The sequence below is a fragment of the Populus trichocarpa genome, chromosome 8 (assembly GCF_000002775.5).
Source record: "Populus trichocarpa isolate Nisqually-1 chromosome 8, P.trichocarpa_v4.1, whole genome shotgun sequence".
In the NCBI taxonomy this organism is placed as follows: Eukaryota; Viridiplantae; Streptophyta; class Magnoliopsida; order Malpighiales; family Salicaceae; genus Populus; species Populus trichocarpa.
Window position 1 is genome coordinate 17119755 of NC_037292.2, and position 15816 is coordinate 17135570.

At 38.0% G+C, this 15816-nt stretch overlaps 1 protein-coding gene across 1 annotated transcript; it reads left to right on the top strand.

Moving 5' to 3' along the window:
• Positions 1-9334: 9334 nt before the first annotated feature.
• LOC18101864 (importin subunit alpha-2) lies at positions 9335-13927 on the top strand. Its single transcript, XM_006380145.3, has 11 exons — positions 9335-9679; positions 9822-9918; positions 10014-10105; positions 10207-10338; positions 10449-10634; positions 10717-10880; positions 10978-11056; positions 12286-12414; positions 12650-12777; positions 12880-13255; positions 13444-13927. Exons 1-10 carry the CDS (start codon positions 9467-9469, stop codon positions 13247-13249), a joined length of 1590 nt encoding a protein of 529 aa, XP_006380207.1. The 5' UTR covers positions 9335-9466; the 3' UTR covers positions 13250-13255; positions 13444-13927.
• The last annotated feature ends 1889 nt before the right edge of the window (positions 13928-15816 follow it).

Sequence of the window (15816 nt, forward strand, 5' to 3'; positions counted from 1 at the left end):
TCTCACCCATAGATCCAGAAAATGTTACTGTTTTTGCAAAGCAATCCATTTGGGCCCTATACTTACCCAACCAATCCATTCCTAATATAATATCAAAATCATGTATCCCCAAGGGAATCAAATCTACATGCGGCTCACACCCTATGATTTCAAGTTTAATACCCATATATATTATATCAATGTCTATATGTTTCCCTAAAGGAGTACTAATGATAAACCCTTTCCCAACTCTACTTAGACTCCTTTCTAATTTTCCTACTGCCTTATGTGCAACAAATGAATGGGTAGCTCCAGGATCAAATAACACATAAATAGGCAGATGATTTAACAGCAAGGTACCTGCAACAACATCAGGGGTAACCCGAGCCTCCTCTTGCGTCATAGTGAACACCCTACCCTGGGTCCGATCCCCTTGTGCTCTGACATTGCCTCTGTTACCACTGGCCCCGGACTGAGTTTGTCAAGCCGGTCAATCCACTATAACCGACTGTTGTTGGCTCTGTATTTGCCGTTGTGTCTGAATAAACTCTAACTTCCGAGGGCAATCCTTTCTAACATGGCCATGCCCATGGCAGTAATAACATCCCTTGCCCAAATATGGGCAATCCCTCCATCTATGTTCTCCTCGACATACATAACACCGCCTTGATGATGCTTTTGTCCACACTGGATACATAGAGGATAAACAATTGACCTCTGCTCTGACATCCCTCTAACCGATCTGGATCCACTCCTACTGCCCTGTTGTCCCCCAGTAGGTCCAATACTAGAACTTTGAACAGTCTCAACTGCTATCCCTTCTTTTCTCCTAAACTGACTGAACTGAGGCTTCCCCCTTTTAAAATAAGAAGGTCTACCTGAGGAAACATCAACATCCTTCCTCTTATCCAATACTGTCTGGCCCTAGTGGCCCTTTGCTATACACACTTCTAAAGCCTAAGCTGCCTCTATAAGCTCCTTAGGAGACTCAAACCGTAAAGCAATCAATCCCTGTCTCAACTTCTGACGTAATTCATCACGTAATCTATCAATCATCTATTGTTCAGTAGCGATGAACTGTGAAGCAAACAGGGAGAGATTATGGAACCTCCTCTCATACTCTAGTACTGACATGTCCCCTTGTTTCAATGCTAGGAACTCCTGCTCTTTGATCCTACACTAATAAGAAGAGAAAAATTGCATCTCAAACTGTCTCTTGAATGCACTCCAAGTCCATGTCCCAGTATCCCTCCTGGACTGTATCACCTCCCACCATGACTGGGCTCTATCCATCAACAATTGTGTAGCACAATTCACCCATCAATCCTCGGGTACTTTCATATGAGTTATAGTGTTCTCTACTCTTCGCATCCATCTACCTGCAATCTTTGCATCCTGTTCACCCAAAAAAAGCTCACATCCCAACTTCCTCATACTCTTTACAGTCCGTATTAGAGCAATTACACTATCAGAATCAATAACAGTAGGGACAGCTGGGGTTGTTAGTGGTACAGAAACTGTTGGTGCTACTGGGGCTGTTGGAGCTACTGTATTGGGCATATACTCGATCATGGCTCTAACTATCTGGGCAATTAAGACAGGGTCCATAACAGGAGTAGGGGCTACTACCAGTGCTGCTAGTACTGCTCTTTGTTCTTGCGGTTCGACTCTCTCAGGTGGCAAATCCCCAACTTGAATAGAACCAACCCTAGTCTGGAGTCTAGATGACTCCTCAACACTTGGCTAATAAGATGCTGGTGGTACATGTGAAGTAATGTCCTCTAAAGGATCCTCCTGCTGCCTATTAGCAAAACCAGTATCCTGATCTCTCCCCCTTACTAAAGAGGGATCAGTAGCCATACCTTTCCTAGTTTGTACCATCCTGAAATAATCCAACAATCATAAGGTTTTCATTTCAATATCCTGAACCCTAACCTTGCTCTGACACCAAAATGTAACATCCCAAGTACCGAAACCAATACATCAACCTTAAAAAAACAAGGTAAATTTTTAAACAGTATCCAACTGTTACTGTCTAGAAATTGAACTGTTACTATCTAACCTCTCCTCAGAGTTTTAACTATATCTGGAGTTATAGAACTTCATTCCAAGCGAGATTGGTCTTGTTGGAAAGCTAAGACATGAGGCTAGAAGTTTCATGTAGGAAAGAGAACCCAGTTCTGCACCCAAAACAGTCAAAATTGCTCATCAATGAATGTTGGACTATTACTGTCCAACTATTACTGTCTAAAAATTAAATTGTTACTGTCTAACCTCTCCTCAGAGTTTTAACTATATCTGGAGTTATAGAACTCCATTATAAGCGAGATTGATTTCTTTGGAAAGCTAAGACATGAGGCTACAAGTTTCATGTTGGAAGGAGAACCCAGTTCTGCCACCAAGACATTTAAAATTGCTCATCAATGAACGTTGCATTATTACTGTCTAAAAATTGAATTGTTACTGTCTGATCTCTCCTCAAATTTTTAACTATATCTGGAGTTATAGAACTCCATTTCCAGCAAGATTGGTCTCTTTGAAAATCTAAGACATGAGGCTACAAGTTTTATGTAGGAAGGAGAACCCAGTTCTGCCCCCAAGATAGTCACAATTGCTCATCAATGAACATTGGATTGTTACTGTCCAACTGTTACTATCTAAAAATTGAATTGTTACTATCTGACCACTATTTAATATTTTGAGTATAACCGGAGCTACAGAGCTTGGTTTTATGTATGGTTTGTTTCTTTGGAACATTATAACATGGGTCTACCACTTTTATGAAGACAAATATCTCAAAGTTTGTCATCTTATGGTCCAAATCTTGACAGAGAAGTTGAGGGACAACCTATCCATTTTTTATTTCTAAGTTCAACAAGTATAAATTCGTTTCCCATGCATTTTTTTTTTCATCAGTTCATCTATCTATCATTACTTAACAAACTTCTTAAACATATACTAAGGCATTCTAAAATCTCAACTTTTCAAGAAAAACACAAACAAATTCAAGTGACTTAATAAGAGAGCTTGTTACCTTTTATTACAAAACAATGAGTCAAGAGATTAAGAACAATCCCTTTTTCTCTTCTCTTTCCTTCCTTCTTCTAACCCTTCCCTTCTTACTAGTAAAAGTTTTTCTAAGTTTTCTTCCTAAATCTTACATGAAGCATTCTCAGTTCACTTACTCTCACTTTTCTTTGGATTCAAATGATGAATTTAAAGGTTTCCTCTCAATTTTTCTTCTCTCCTCTTTCTTCCTCTCCTTGGTCGGGCATTACTCTAGGGATTTCTAGAGATTTCTTGTTATTTGTAATTATGTTCATTATTTACTTGCATCTTGCCCCCCATATTTACTTCTATTTTCACATTGACCTCCCACTACTTCTCTTTCTCTTTACTAACTCCTTACTCCTTTATTATTGTTTTCAATTTCACCCCTCTCATTAAATAACTTCTATTTAATCCAAATAAATTTGTTCAATTTAATCATTTCTCCAAATCCTTTGTATTTTATTTTATTTTACTAAATCAAGATGAGATTATTATATTCGAGGGTTTGCAACCTGCCTTAAGGAGTTAAAAGGGGGGAAACCAATCTTGAAATAACCAAAACAGGGACAATAACACTTTTAAACCAACCCCAAACACCCCACCTCATTTAAGGGGGTATAAATGCAAGGGGGGGGAGAGAGAGAGAGCATGACCCTTGCTCCTCCCCAAAATTTGACCAACTACATGCAGCAGAACCCCTCCCTCTTTCTCAAAGAGAAGACCCTCAATCCAGCTGCATGCATCCCTCTTGAACCCTAGAAAGGAAAAGAGAGTTAATGCGTGCTGAAAATAGCTTAAACCATGACAAAAAAAGGTGTGTAACAAGTTGGCTGGTACAACTAGAGAAGGAGGGAAGGAAAACTGAAACCAGAGATGAAGAAGAAGCAGAAAAACATGAGTAGAGGGGGGAGAAAAACTTGTTAAATTCCTTCTGAAAACTACTGAAAACAGTAAGGTATGAACCAAATATTCTCTTCACCTGTTCTTGAGCATTGGAACTGAAGGGGAAAAGAAAAACCATGAGGGATTGACTAGGATTTTACATTAGCTGCTAGGGGAAAAACTAAACTAAAAAGAAAGGCAATATATGGGCTAAATGAGGGACCTATAACCAGAATATACAGTATGGGGGGATGGACGATTTTGCAGACGCAAATATAGTTAGTCGGGTGGCCATAATAGTGGCTGGACAAACCAGGAGTATAGGTGGCCAAATGCTTGAGGGATGAGCTTGCCAAAAACATATTCGTACATGCAACTGTGATGTAATTTTTGTAATAAATCTTGGAAAAAATATGTGGAAATGTGTTAATGTATAAATGTAATGCTGGAACTGAAATGCATGTGTTCATGCTTGAAATTGTGTGATTCTGCTGGGTTCTAAGAACAAATGTAATGCTGGAACTGAAATGCATGTGTTCATGCTTGAAATTGTGTGATTATATTGTGATGCGAACCCTAGCGGAATTTAATGATATTCGTGACCCTAAGATCAATCTAACCCAAGTTTGTTGAGAGTTGAATGAGCTTATCACAATGGAAGACTTGCTCCAAGGCAACAAGACTATAAACCAATTCGATCACAACGCCTATACTTAGAGACGAGCAAAGAAAGTATAAATTCACAACAAAGAATGGTCAATTCTTTGAAGAGTTGAAAGTTCAATCAAGAACCAAGATTGAGCAACCAAAAGTCGGCTACAATGCTGAAAATATCATTAAAAGTCTGACCTAAAATTATTTCTAAATAGTATTTAAACTCCAAGCCAAAACCCTAATTTCCCTAATGGGTCTCACATAAACCCAATTTAAATAATAATCAACCCAAGCTAAAACTAGCCCAAACTAATTAAAATAAACAAGTCTAAAACCCAAACAAATTGTCTCCTCTCAAAATAAATAAAGTTTGATAGCCCAACTAATTAAATAAGACAAGTTCGTTGTTTCCGCATTCTATTTGGTAGCAGCAAGACCCAACGTAAAACGGATGGTTCTCTCTCGTCTTAATGAATTAAAAGGTGTTCCATATACCGTTGGAAAGGTATGGAAGTCTAGTTTCCATTTGAACTGGAATCACATCAAAAGTTGATCTGTAGCTCCAGTTATGATCAAAAGAGTAACGAAAGGTCAAACTATCCGAATCTAGTCTTCTTCGCCCAATCCTTGTGTATTGGTCTTGGTTCCACCAACAAGCCCCTCTTGATGATGAATCAGATTAATCAAGGCTTGCTCTTTATTATTACAAATCCTCTTGAAGTCCACCTTAGCCCATGTATCTTGAAGAAGTCCATTGAAAGCTTCTTTGAACTTCTTAGCCCTAAGCCTAGTAACTAGACCAACTGGAACCTCCAATGGATCCTTTGATGGTTGGATGGCATCATGTTGGGTTCTAAGAACAAAGGTAATTCTGGAACTGAAATGCATGTGTTCATGCTGAAATTGTGTTGTCTGCAACGAACCAGTGTCCGTTGCTGAAATTGTGTTGTCCGTAATGAACTAGCTTTCGCTCCTAAATTCTGGTGTCTACAGCGAATTAGCTTTCATTGCCGAAGTGTGTTGTCTGCAATGAATCAGTGTTCGCTGACGAATTTATATTATCAGTCGCGAATCAGTTTTCATTGATGATTCTTGGTCATTAACGAACTAGTTTTCGCTAACTAAATTCTGCAGCAGATTTACCGATCTAAAATGGCCCGGTGATTAAGATGATTGCTTTATGTGATGGTAATATGTGGAACAATGAAACATGAACTTGTGTATGCCTGAGACATACGTGGTGACGAGTTGTGTGTGATTACTGAATACGAATGTACTGATTTGTGGCCATTGATGTTTTAGGTGGTGCGTTTGGGGTCGGACCTTCGTTAGGACAAGGACACCCCGCGGGTGGAACAAGTAAGTGGTTTTCACCTTCCTCTTTCATAATGTTAATTTATGAAATGTTCTATCATGAATGTCACCATATTGTGTTAGTACAAATACCAAGATGTCAAAGGAGTAATTGTTGATGAATAAATGATTAGCTTCGACTAATGGCATCCTAAGTGGATGGTCGAGATGAATAAATGATTAGCTTCGGCTAATGGCATCTGAATGGATGGCCGGGATGAATAAATGATTAGCTTCTGCTAATGGTATCCTGAGTGGATGACTGAGATGGATGAACAGTTAACCTCGGCTAATGGTGCCCTAAGAGGATAGCCGGATTTGAAAGTTATGAGTAGTTGCAAGAATTGATGTGTTCATATGTATTACGAGTTGTATATACCAAGTATATGAAGGAACCACGAATGTTGTGCTTTAAACAGATAATAATGTTAATGCTTCATTAAACTACTTTACTGCTTATTATTAATTAACTTTATTCTTATAAATATGTGTACTGTAGCAAGGACATCACACCAACAAGGTGCCTAGGAACCCCAATACACGAGAACCTACTTTTGCAATGAATCATGTGGTTGCATTTTAAATCATGATGTATTTTGTATGAACAAAATGTACTGAATGTATAACTGTTATTAGATGCTTTTGTTTAAATTTGTGATGAATGTATAACTGTTATTAGATGCTTTTGTTTAAATTTGTGATGACTACTAGTAGGATAGGAATGCAAACTCATGTTTATGCATGTATATTATAATGCAAACTTGTAATTATGCAAACATAATATTATGTGTATATGTAAGAATTACTTTTAATGAAATGTTGATTGATGTTGGTGTAAGGATTGTACCTTGATAATGAGGGGAGACAGGTTCATTGATTCCCGATATGATGTTGTATCAAATATATATATATATATATATATATATATATATATATATATATATATAGACACACACACACACACACCGTTGTTTTGGCTTGAAAAGTCGGGTCGTTACAAGAAGTTATATGGCGTGGAATTGGTTCAGGTCACCATGGGAAAAGTGAGAGCCATCAAAGATAGAAAAAAAGTCGCGCAGGACAGACAAAAGAAGTATGCGGATGTGAGGAGGAGGAACCTGAAGTTCAATGTGGGGGGACCAAGTATTCTTGAAGGTAGCCCCGTGGAAAAACATGTTATGATTCAGATTGAAAGGGAAGCTAGCTTCTCACTTCATCGGACCTTTCAAAATCCTGCAGCGAATTGGGCCAGTAGCCTATAGAGTAGACTTGCTCCCACTGTTAACCAAGGTTCATGATGTGTTTCATGTCTCTTTGTTATGAAAGGCCGACATGGATCCCACCTGAGTTCTACCCCAAGTTCCGGTAGAAATCAAAGAAGACTTAACGCTCGAGGTGAGGCCTGTAAAAATTCTAGATTAAGGAGTGAAAGAACTACAGAATAAGAGTATTCCCATCGTTAGAATTTTATGGCGAAACATCCAAATAAAAGAAGAAACTTGGGAGAGGGAGTTTGAAATGAACAAAAAGTACCCCGAACTATTTGAACTACAAGGTATGGAATACAAAACTTCTTAAATTTTGAGGATGAAATTCATATTAAAGGGGGAGAATGTAAAACCTGACAAATTAGTTTTTGGTCGACCAATTTTAGGAAGAATTGAAGGATATAAACCGGCTAGCTTTAGAGATAATCCTGGAGAAGGAGGACCAGCCTATCCTAGGGTAGAATTGAAATAGAAATTAGCCCGAAATAACCCAAAAGAAGGATAGGAACAACCTTGTTTAGCACCCAAACACCCCACCTCATTTCAGAAGAGGGGTATAAATGCAAGGGAGAGAGGGAAAGTGACCCTTCCTCTTCCCAAAAACGGCAACAACAGCTACATGTGTCCAATTGCATGCACTTACTCCTCTTCCTCTTTTCCAAACAAAGCTGAACCAAACCCCAGCTGCATATGCCTCCCTTAGGCGTGAGAGAGAAGGGAGAGCTAGAGAGAAGGCTGAACCGCTGCAAACAAGGAAGGAGAAGGGGTGTAGAACCGGTGGGAAGCTAACATAAGGAGGAGAAACCAAAAGGGGAAAAGAAGAAGAAGAAAACCAAGAGAAAAAGGGAAGAAATACTGTCAAACCCTTTCCCAAAACTACTTGAATTTGTGAGGTATGAACCATACCACTTCTCCACCTGTTCTTGGGACCTTGGGACTGAAAAGGAAGAAGAAAACCCTAAGTAAATGGCCTAAGATTCTTACACCAACTGTTAAGGAAAACTAGACTAAAAAAAGGGACGAAAATGGGGTTGAATGGGGGATCTAATTCCAGAACATTTAACAAAGGAAATGAACAATTTTGAGTGCAAAAAACTTGGAAAGATAGCCGACCATAGTAAGGGCTGGATAGTATATGAATTAAAGGGATAAAATGCAAAAATGATGACTTTGTTAGAGTTGTTTGATCATGTGAAACAGAAACAAAAATTGTACATATGTTAATGGCATGAATTCTACATATGTGGTTGAAGAACTTGTATGAAAATGTGTTGGTCTGATATCAAGTGCAAAATTGTGTGTTTGTGACCCTTAGATACATGCTGGAGCTGAAATGAGAATTTCATTATGATTAATACTTTGGTTTTGTGTATGATGAATGAACATGTATGATTGTTAATCATGAGAATCAATGTGTAATTGTGATTATGCTAGTGAGGAACATGATGATTTGCGTGTGTAGCTAAAGGAAATGGATAGTAATGTCGACCATAAGAATTGAGGAAATTAATGAGTCGATTAAGAGCTGAGCTTTGTAGTTTTTTCAATTTACTTTATATGAGATAATCTCATTCTCATGATCCACATTGCAAGTTTAGCAGGTTGAATTAAACTGTTTTTTCCCTGTCCTTCAACATTTGACTTACTGGGGATCAAACTTTCTAATTTGTTTTGATTTGCTTTATACGAAGATGTTATCATAGTTTCATTACTCGAGTTATAAGTTAATTGGAGTTGAACTAATATGTTATTATTTCAAAATTTTAAAAAATAATATCATTTCAATATTTAAAAGAATGACACTCAATATATATATATATATATATATATATATATGTAGAGTTCATAATTGATTAATTATAATAAAGTTTTGTTAGATTATGGTCTAATCTTAAAGAATAAAAATCTTTATTCAAGTATGGTAGGTGATGCATTTTAAAAAAGATTGTCTAAAAATATATATTAAAATAATACATTTTTATTTTAGATATTATTATGATAAAAATAATAAAAATATATAAAAATTAATTTAAAATTAAAAATATTTTTTTTAAAACTCGCAGTAACAAACGAAAATTAAATAATAATAACAAACCACTCCTCCTATTATACAAGACCCTTTTCATTTTGCGAACGCTATAAATCCCACTCTATCCCTTCGCTCCCAGTAATAAAAAAAAAAAGAATTTTTTTTTCCAGTACACTCTTCTCCTTCTACGATCCCCAAATTGAAAAAAGAAAATAAAAATTTAGGGTTTTCAAATTACCATCAATCAACCATGTCTTTGAGACCAAGCACGAGAACCGATGTTCGCCGGAACCGATACAAAGTCGCCGTCGACGCCGATGAAGGTCGGCGGAGAAGAGAGGACAATATGGTTGAGATCCGAAAGAACAAGCGTGAAGAGAGTTTACAAAAGAAGCGACGCGAAGGTCTCCTGGCACAACAGTTCCCTGCCGCTGTTCTCTCTTCTTCTAATATGGAAAAGAAGGTAAATTCACTATACTCGCATGTCAATGCATATGTTGTGTTTGAACAGTGGATCTTGTCAATCGTTGGGTGTTTTATGTGATCGGATTTTGTGATTAGGGTTTCGTTGGTTTTTTCTTTTTTCTGTTTGTAAATTTTTGCAGTTAGAGAGTTTGCCTTCGATGGTGTCTGGTGTTTGGTCTGATGATAGTAATTTGCAGCTGGAAGCAACTACTCAGTTTCGAAAACTACTTTCCATTGGTATTTTTTTTCTGGGTTCCTTTTGTTTTGTTAAAGTTTGCGTTTCTATAAGTAAAGATTGTTTCTTTATTGAGTAATTGCGTTGTTATTGGCAGAGAGGAGCCCTCCCATAGAGGAAGTTATACAAGCTGGGGTTGTTCCAAGATTTGTCGAGCTTCTTGTTAGGGAGGATTTCCCTCAGCTTCAGGTGTGTGTTTCTGTGATAACGCGATAATGTGTTTGTTTATTTGTTTGAAGTGGAAGGGAGTCTTAACCTGTTGTTTGAGTCATGTTTTTGTGCTTGTATAGTTTGAGGCTGCTTGGGCTCTCACAAATATTGCCTCTGGAACTTCAGAGAACACAAAGGTGGTAATTGATCATGGTGCAGTTCCGATATTTGTCAAGCTTCTAGGTTCTCCCAGTGATGATGTTAGGGAGCAGGTGTGTCTTTGAATTTTAGTTACCTAGTTTGCGGGAATTGTAGTAGTATAATGTGCTAGGTATGTACCAAAAAGAGAAGGATTTGAATACAGTTGTTGGTGAAATTTTAGGCTGTGTGGGCATTGGGAAATGTTGCTGGTGACTCCCCTAAGTGCCGTGATCTTGTGCTCAGCCATGGAGCGTTGATTCCTCTCCTGGCACAGTTGAATGAGCACGCAAAGCTTTCAATGCTGAGGAATGCTACATGGACACTGTCAAACTTCTGCAGGGGCAAGCCACAGCCTCTGTTTGAGAAGGTGTTTGTCAGATTTCATAGGTTTTTGTCTATGGATGTTGTGAAAGTTGAAGATTTTTTAACTTATGAAATTTGTTGGGCAGGTGAGACCAGCCCTTCCTGCACTTGAACGTCTTGTTCATTCAACTGATGAAGAAGTCCTAACTGATGCTTGTTGGGCACTCTCTTATCTTTCTGATGGTACAAATGACAAAATCCAAGCTGTTATTGAGGCAGGGGTCTGTCCTCGACTTGTGGAGCTCCTCCTGTGAGTAGTGATTGGTCTGTTTAATATTTTCTTCTAGCTCACAATCTGCATGCAATACATATAAAAAATCTGATTATTCTTACATGAATTGTCTCAGCCATCCTTCTCCTTCAGTGCTTGTTCCCGCCCTTCGTACAGTTGGAAATATTGTGACTGGGGATGATATGCAGACCCAGGTAAAGGCACTTCTGACTTTTTGTTTGTTCCATCCTTCATGCAACAGAAGTGCCTTTCATGTCTGTGTATACTGATATTTTTTTTTCTATGCGTTACTGATTTGGAACACTGTAATAACATAATTTACATGAATTCTTTTTTCAATTAATAATATCAATATAGATGCTTCTGTATGATGATGGCAACCAAGATGGAAAATAAGGCCATGTTAGAGGTTTACTGTAAAGACAGAAGAAGCTAAATACAGGATGAACAAATTACACAGCTATGAAAAACAAGATTTGAAATATAACCTCGATAAAGGTTTTAATAAGATTCCATGGGCATTGCTGATGTTAAACTTTGTCCTATTGCCCAAGTTGTTTGTGCCAGCTATTCCTGGATATGAGGGTTTAAAGGGAGAAAATGGAGGAGGGAAATGGCCCTTGAAACTTCTTGGGAACTTTTTTGTTAATGGAGGGAAAAGGAATTTGGGCTGCAAGACCCTGTCCCTCCAAATATTAAAATTTTTTAACCTCCTCTTCAATACTACTTTTCAACCCCTACATCTTTTAGAAAATAATAGATACAATTCTACTTGTATAGGTAATCCATACACCTTATCTTCTGTCTGGGTAATTAAGGCAAGATGCACTTTTCACCAACCAGTCTCCCCTTAGTCTACCCCTACTCTATCCCTCTGCTTGGCTCTATCACTGTTGTTTTTCTTCTCACCACCTTCATATAAAAGGTCGATGACCTGACCCTTATTTAGCTCCCCCCTTCATTTCTTTGAAAGTTCTTCACAGCCCTACTGTCTTTTACTCCGATCCATAAATAGTGTTAGAATACATGTTATAGGTGTTTCTGCACGGTCAATACTGTCATTTAAATCATAAATTTGCTTCAAATACCCACATTTGCTCCAAATACCTAAGCTGCACAGACACTGAGCCACAAAATTAGTCCCATAACAACACATGATTTATGCTAAGCAGATGCATCATCAACTATTGTTGTACTTGACCAGCATAGTTGAAAATGAAGCAGACCTGAGAAATATGATTCTCTCAATAGGAAAATGAAAAGGCAAGGCATGTAACAAGAAATACTTTTGTAGTAACAGCTCCCCCCTTGTGTTATTTTGCAACTATACTGATGATCTTGTTCTTCTTCTGCATGATTACATCTTTTTATTGCTTGAAATGTAGGTTTTCTTATATCTTACATTAACACCTCTCCTTCACAGTGCATAATTAATACTGGTGCACTTCCATGCCTCCTAAGCCTGTTGACTCATAACCATAAAAAGAGCATCAAGAAAGAAGCTTGCTGGACTATCTCAAACATTACCGCAGGAAACAAGGAACAGATTCAGGTGAGCATGCATGCCTTGGAGGTTCATGTTTTAAGCTTTGTTAGGTTATTTCTTGTTTGAGTTTGTCAATCCTCTTAGAAGTATTCTGGACTCGTCTAGTTGAGGTTCTACATTTATTTGCTGGATTTGTCTGTAATGGTATCTTTGTTAGCACTTGTGATCTGAATTCCTTGTGTCTTGAGATTGAAAGCTCCATGCCCTTCTGAATTTTTACCCTCTTATATAAATTATGTAGGCAGTTATTGAGGCTGGTTTAATTGGCCCGCTTGTTAATTTACTTCAAAATGCGGAGTTTGACATAAAGAAAGAAGCCGCTTGGGCAGTTTCTAATGCTACTTCTGGTGGTACTCATGAGCAAATTAAGTATGTTTTATTCTTCTTTTTGTAAGCTTCTGTTATTACTTGCTTGGTGTTTGTTCTCTGGTTGTGTTGGCAGAGAAGTGATTGGCTGTTTTTGGATGACAGGTTTTTGGTCAGTCAGGGATGTATTAAACCATTGTGTGATCTTCTTGTATGCCCTGATCCGAGGATTGTAACAGTATGTCTAGAAGGATTAGAGAATATTCTGAAGGTTGGGGAAGCTGAAAAGAATTTGGGGAACAGTGGAGATGTTAATTTCTATGCCCAGATGATAGATGATGCTGAGGGACTAGAAAAGATTGAAAATCTACAGAGTCATGACAACAATGAGATCTATGAGAAGGCAGTCAAGATTCTCGAGACGTATTGGTTGGAAGAAGATGATGAGGCTTTGCCTTCAGGTGATGGTGCCCAGCAAGGATTTCACTTTGGTGAGAACAATGTTCAAGTTCCATCTGGTGGATTCAACTTTTAGCTGAAGGTATGTAAAATAATTCTAAGTATATTTCAATTTGTAAGGTTAGGAAGCTTGAATTGCCAATGAATTTCGAAGCTCTTGAGTATAATTCCTCTCATAGTTTGGCCTGGAAAACTTATGATGTTATTGATGCACGAAGTAATATTTATTTTGTTTGGAAGTCTGAATTTTGCATAATTGGTTAACCTCAGGATCTGTAGTTTGGAATGGTGAACCCAATTCATGATTTGGGTGACAAATATTTTGAGGTCAAGTTGGGTCCCGTCGCAGCACCTTGTGTCTGTTTACAGTCTGCTCTAGAGTCTGGTCAAAGAGGTGCATAGCAACAGGTCAGTCTATACTACAGCGTCCAATAAGAGCAGGGTTGGGAAGGTACAGTAGCAACAATGTTACCTGGTCAGCCATGCTTGATATTTTTGCCTTCAACTATGGAGCAGCATGGAGAGTGTTACGAAGTCCATTGTTGCATGAGCAAGCGTCCCTGATCACTGAATGGGTGCGCGATGGTGGGGGTTTTCTTTCACGAGGATTGAAGTCCTTTTTTATGCTCGAGTCATATTGTACTTATATTTTTTATAGTCTATTTGTTTCTTTGAGTGGGTGAATATGGTATTTTGATAAAACCTCATTTTCCTTGTGTATTTGAAGGAAAAAATGAATTAGCAGTTTTTTTTTTTTGTGATCTTATCATGGCTATATTTTGATTCAAATGGCACTTTATTTTTCTTTTCATTTCTAGGTTATAAAACGGGTACATCTATGCTCGCTAACGTTTTAGTAAATTTTCTAGCTATTTACCTGTTCTAGGCTTCAAATGATATTATTGTGAAGAGATGATTTAAGAACATTGTATTCATATCAAATACGAAATGCTTCTGTAGATAGGCTATTCATATAGACACAGAATGTTATTATTTACACTATAAAAAGTAAAACTCATTTTAGATCCTATTTCTTTATACTATTTAAGCAAGTATAGAAACAAACCCTAGAAATGGCTTTCACCTATGCAAGGTGCATGCTAAAATATATATAGAAAAACTAAGCAGGCAAAAAACCTTTTCACTAGAAAATTAATCAAGCAAACTTTTTTTCGACATAAAGTCTTGCTATATTAGACTATTCTTTTCTTTATACAATGCAACAATATTGAATATCATTGGAAAAAATTCAAGTTGCAAGTCGTCAAGGAGTAAGTGGTCAAAGAAACATACTGACAACCCAAGGGCAATGGCAGTCTGTTATGAACAATGTCCACGTGGATAAGAAGTTGGCTAACGTAGATAAGAAGTTGGCTCAAGGAAAATGTATCAGAGGCGTGGCTGGTGTGGTTGCTGAAGATTAGGAGTTGTGGCTGCTAAAAACACTGGAAGTTGAAGCTAAGATGGTCATTATTGCATTATGCTCCAGATGGTAGATTTCATGCAGATTTCATTTTATTCAATTGTTATTTCAATTTTTATGTTAATGGTTTAGATAGTACAGTAGTGATGCCAACTTTTTAGGAGTTGGTTATTGAACAATTTGTTTAAATTGTAAGAAAAGACATGGAGTAAAGGGAGAAGAAATTTAAATTTTATTTGCGTTGAGATCGCTGGGTTCTCTTTTAAACGAGCCCTTCATATATTTTTCAAAATAGGTCATAAGGGAAGAAGGTCGGGTAAACACCATTCTTTATAGGTGGATTTCACTGTTAATCGCCCTGTAACTCGATCGCAATCTTGGGACCATAACAAATTGGTATCAGAGCCGGAAGTTATGGGTGATTCTTCGAACAATCTACAGGTTCAATTTGAGACCTTCATGAAGATGTATCAGGAGAACTGCCAACACGATCGAAATGAAAGGGAGCATCTTTCTGCTCGTATCGAAGAACTTTCTCGGGACTTAGCGGCCACCAGATTAGAGGCTCAACATGGAGATGATGGAAGTGTGAATCGGGGACCAAGAGGACATCCTCAGACGGGTAATCGTTTGGAGGGGCGTGTACAACTACCAAGATATAGCCGGTTGGAATTTCCTCTTTATGATGGGAAAATTGACCCGTTTGCGTGGCTTAGTCGTTGTGATCATTTCTTCCGCCACCAATATATTCCAGAGGAAGAAAAGGTAGAAATTGCTTCGTATCACTTAGATGAGGATGCACAAGTTTGGTTCCTCAAATTGGATAGGGATCGTCCTGGAATCTCTTGGGAAGACTTTAAACGACAGTGTCATCTTCGTTTGGTCCATCCATTCAAAGCAATAAACTGGGGGAACTTTCCAAGCTAAGACAAGGAGGCACCGTGGAGGAATATCAACGTAAGTTTGAGCAATTGGCAGCCCGAGCTGGTCCTCTCACAACAGAGCAAGAAGTGGAGATTTTCATCAGTGGGTTACAGGAATACATCGCAATTGAGGTAGAATTGCACAGACCTAGAGATTTAATTAGTGCCATGAGTCTCGCACGTTTATATGAGAGGCGAGGTGGAGCCAAGCGGTTCATACCACCTGCTTATAAACCATCATCAAATACATCATCCAGTTCTTCCAACCAAAAAACTTTCAAACGACTTAGCCGGACT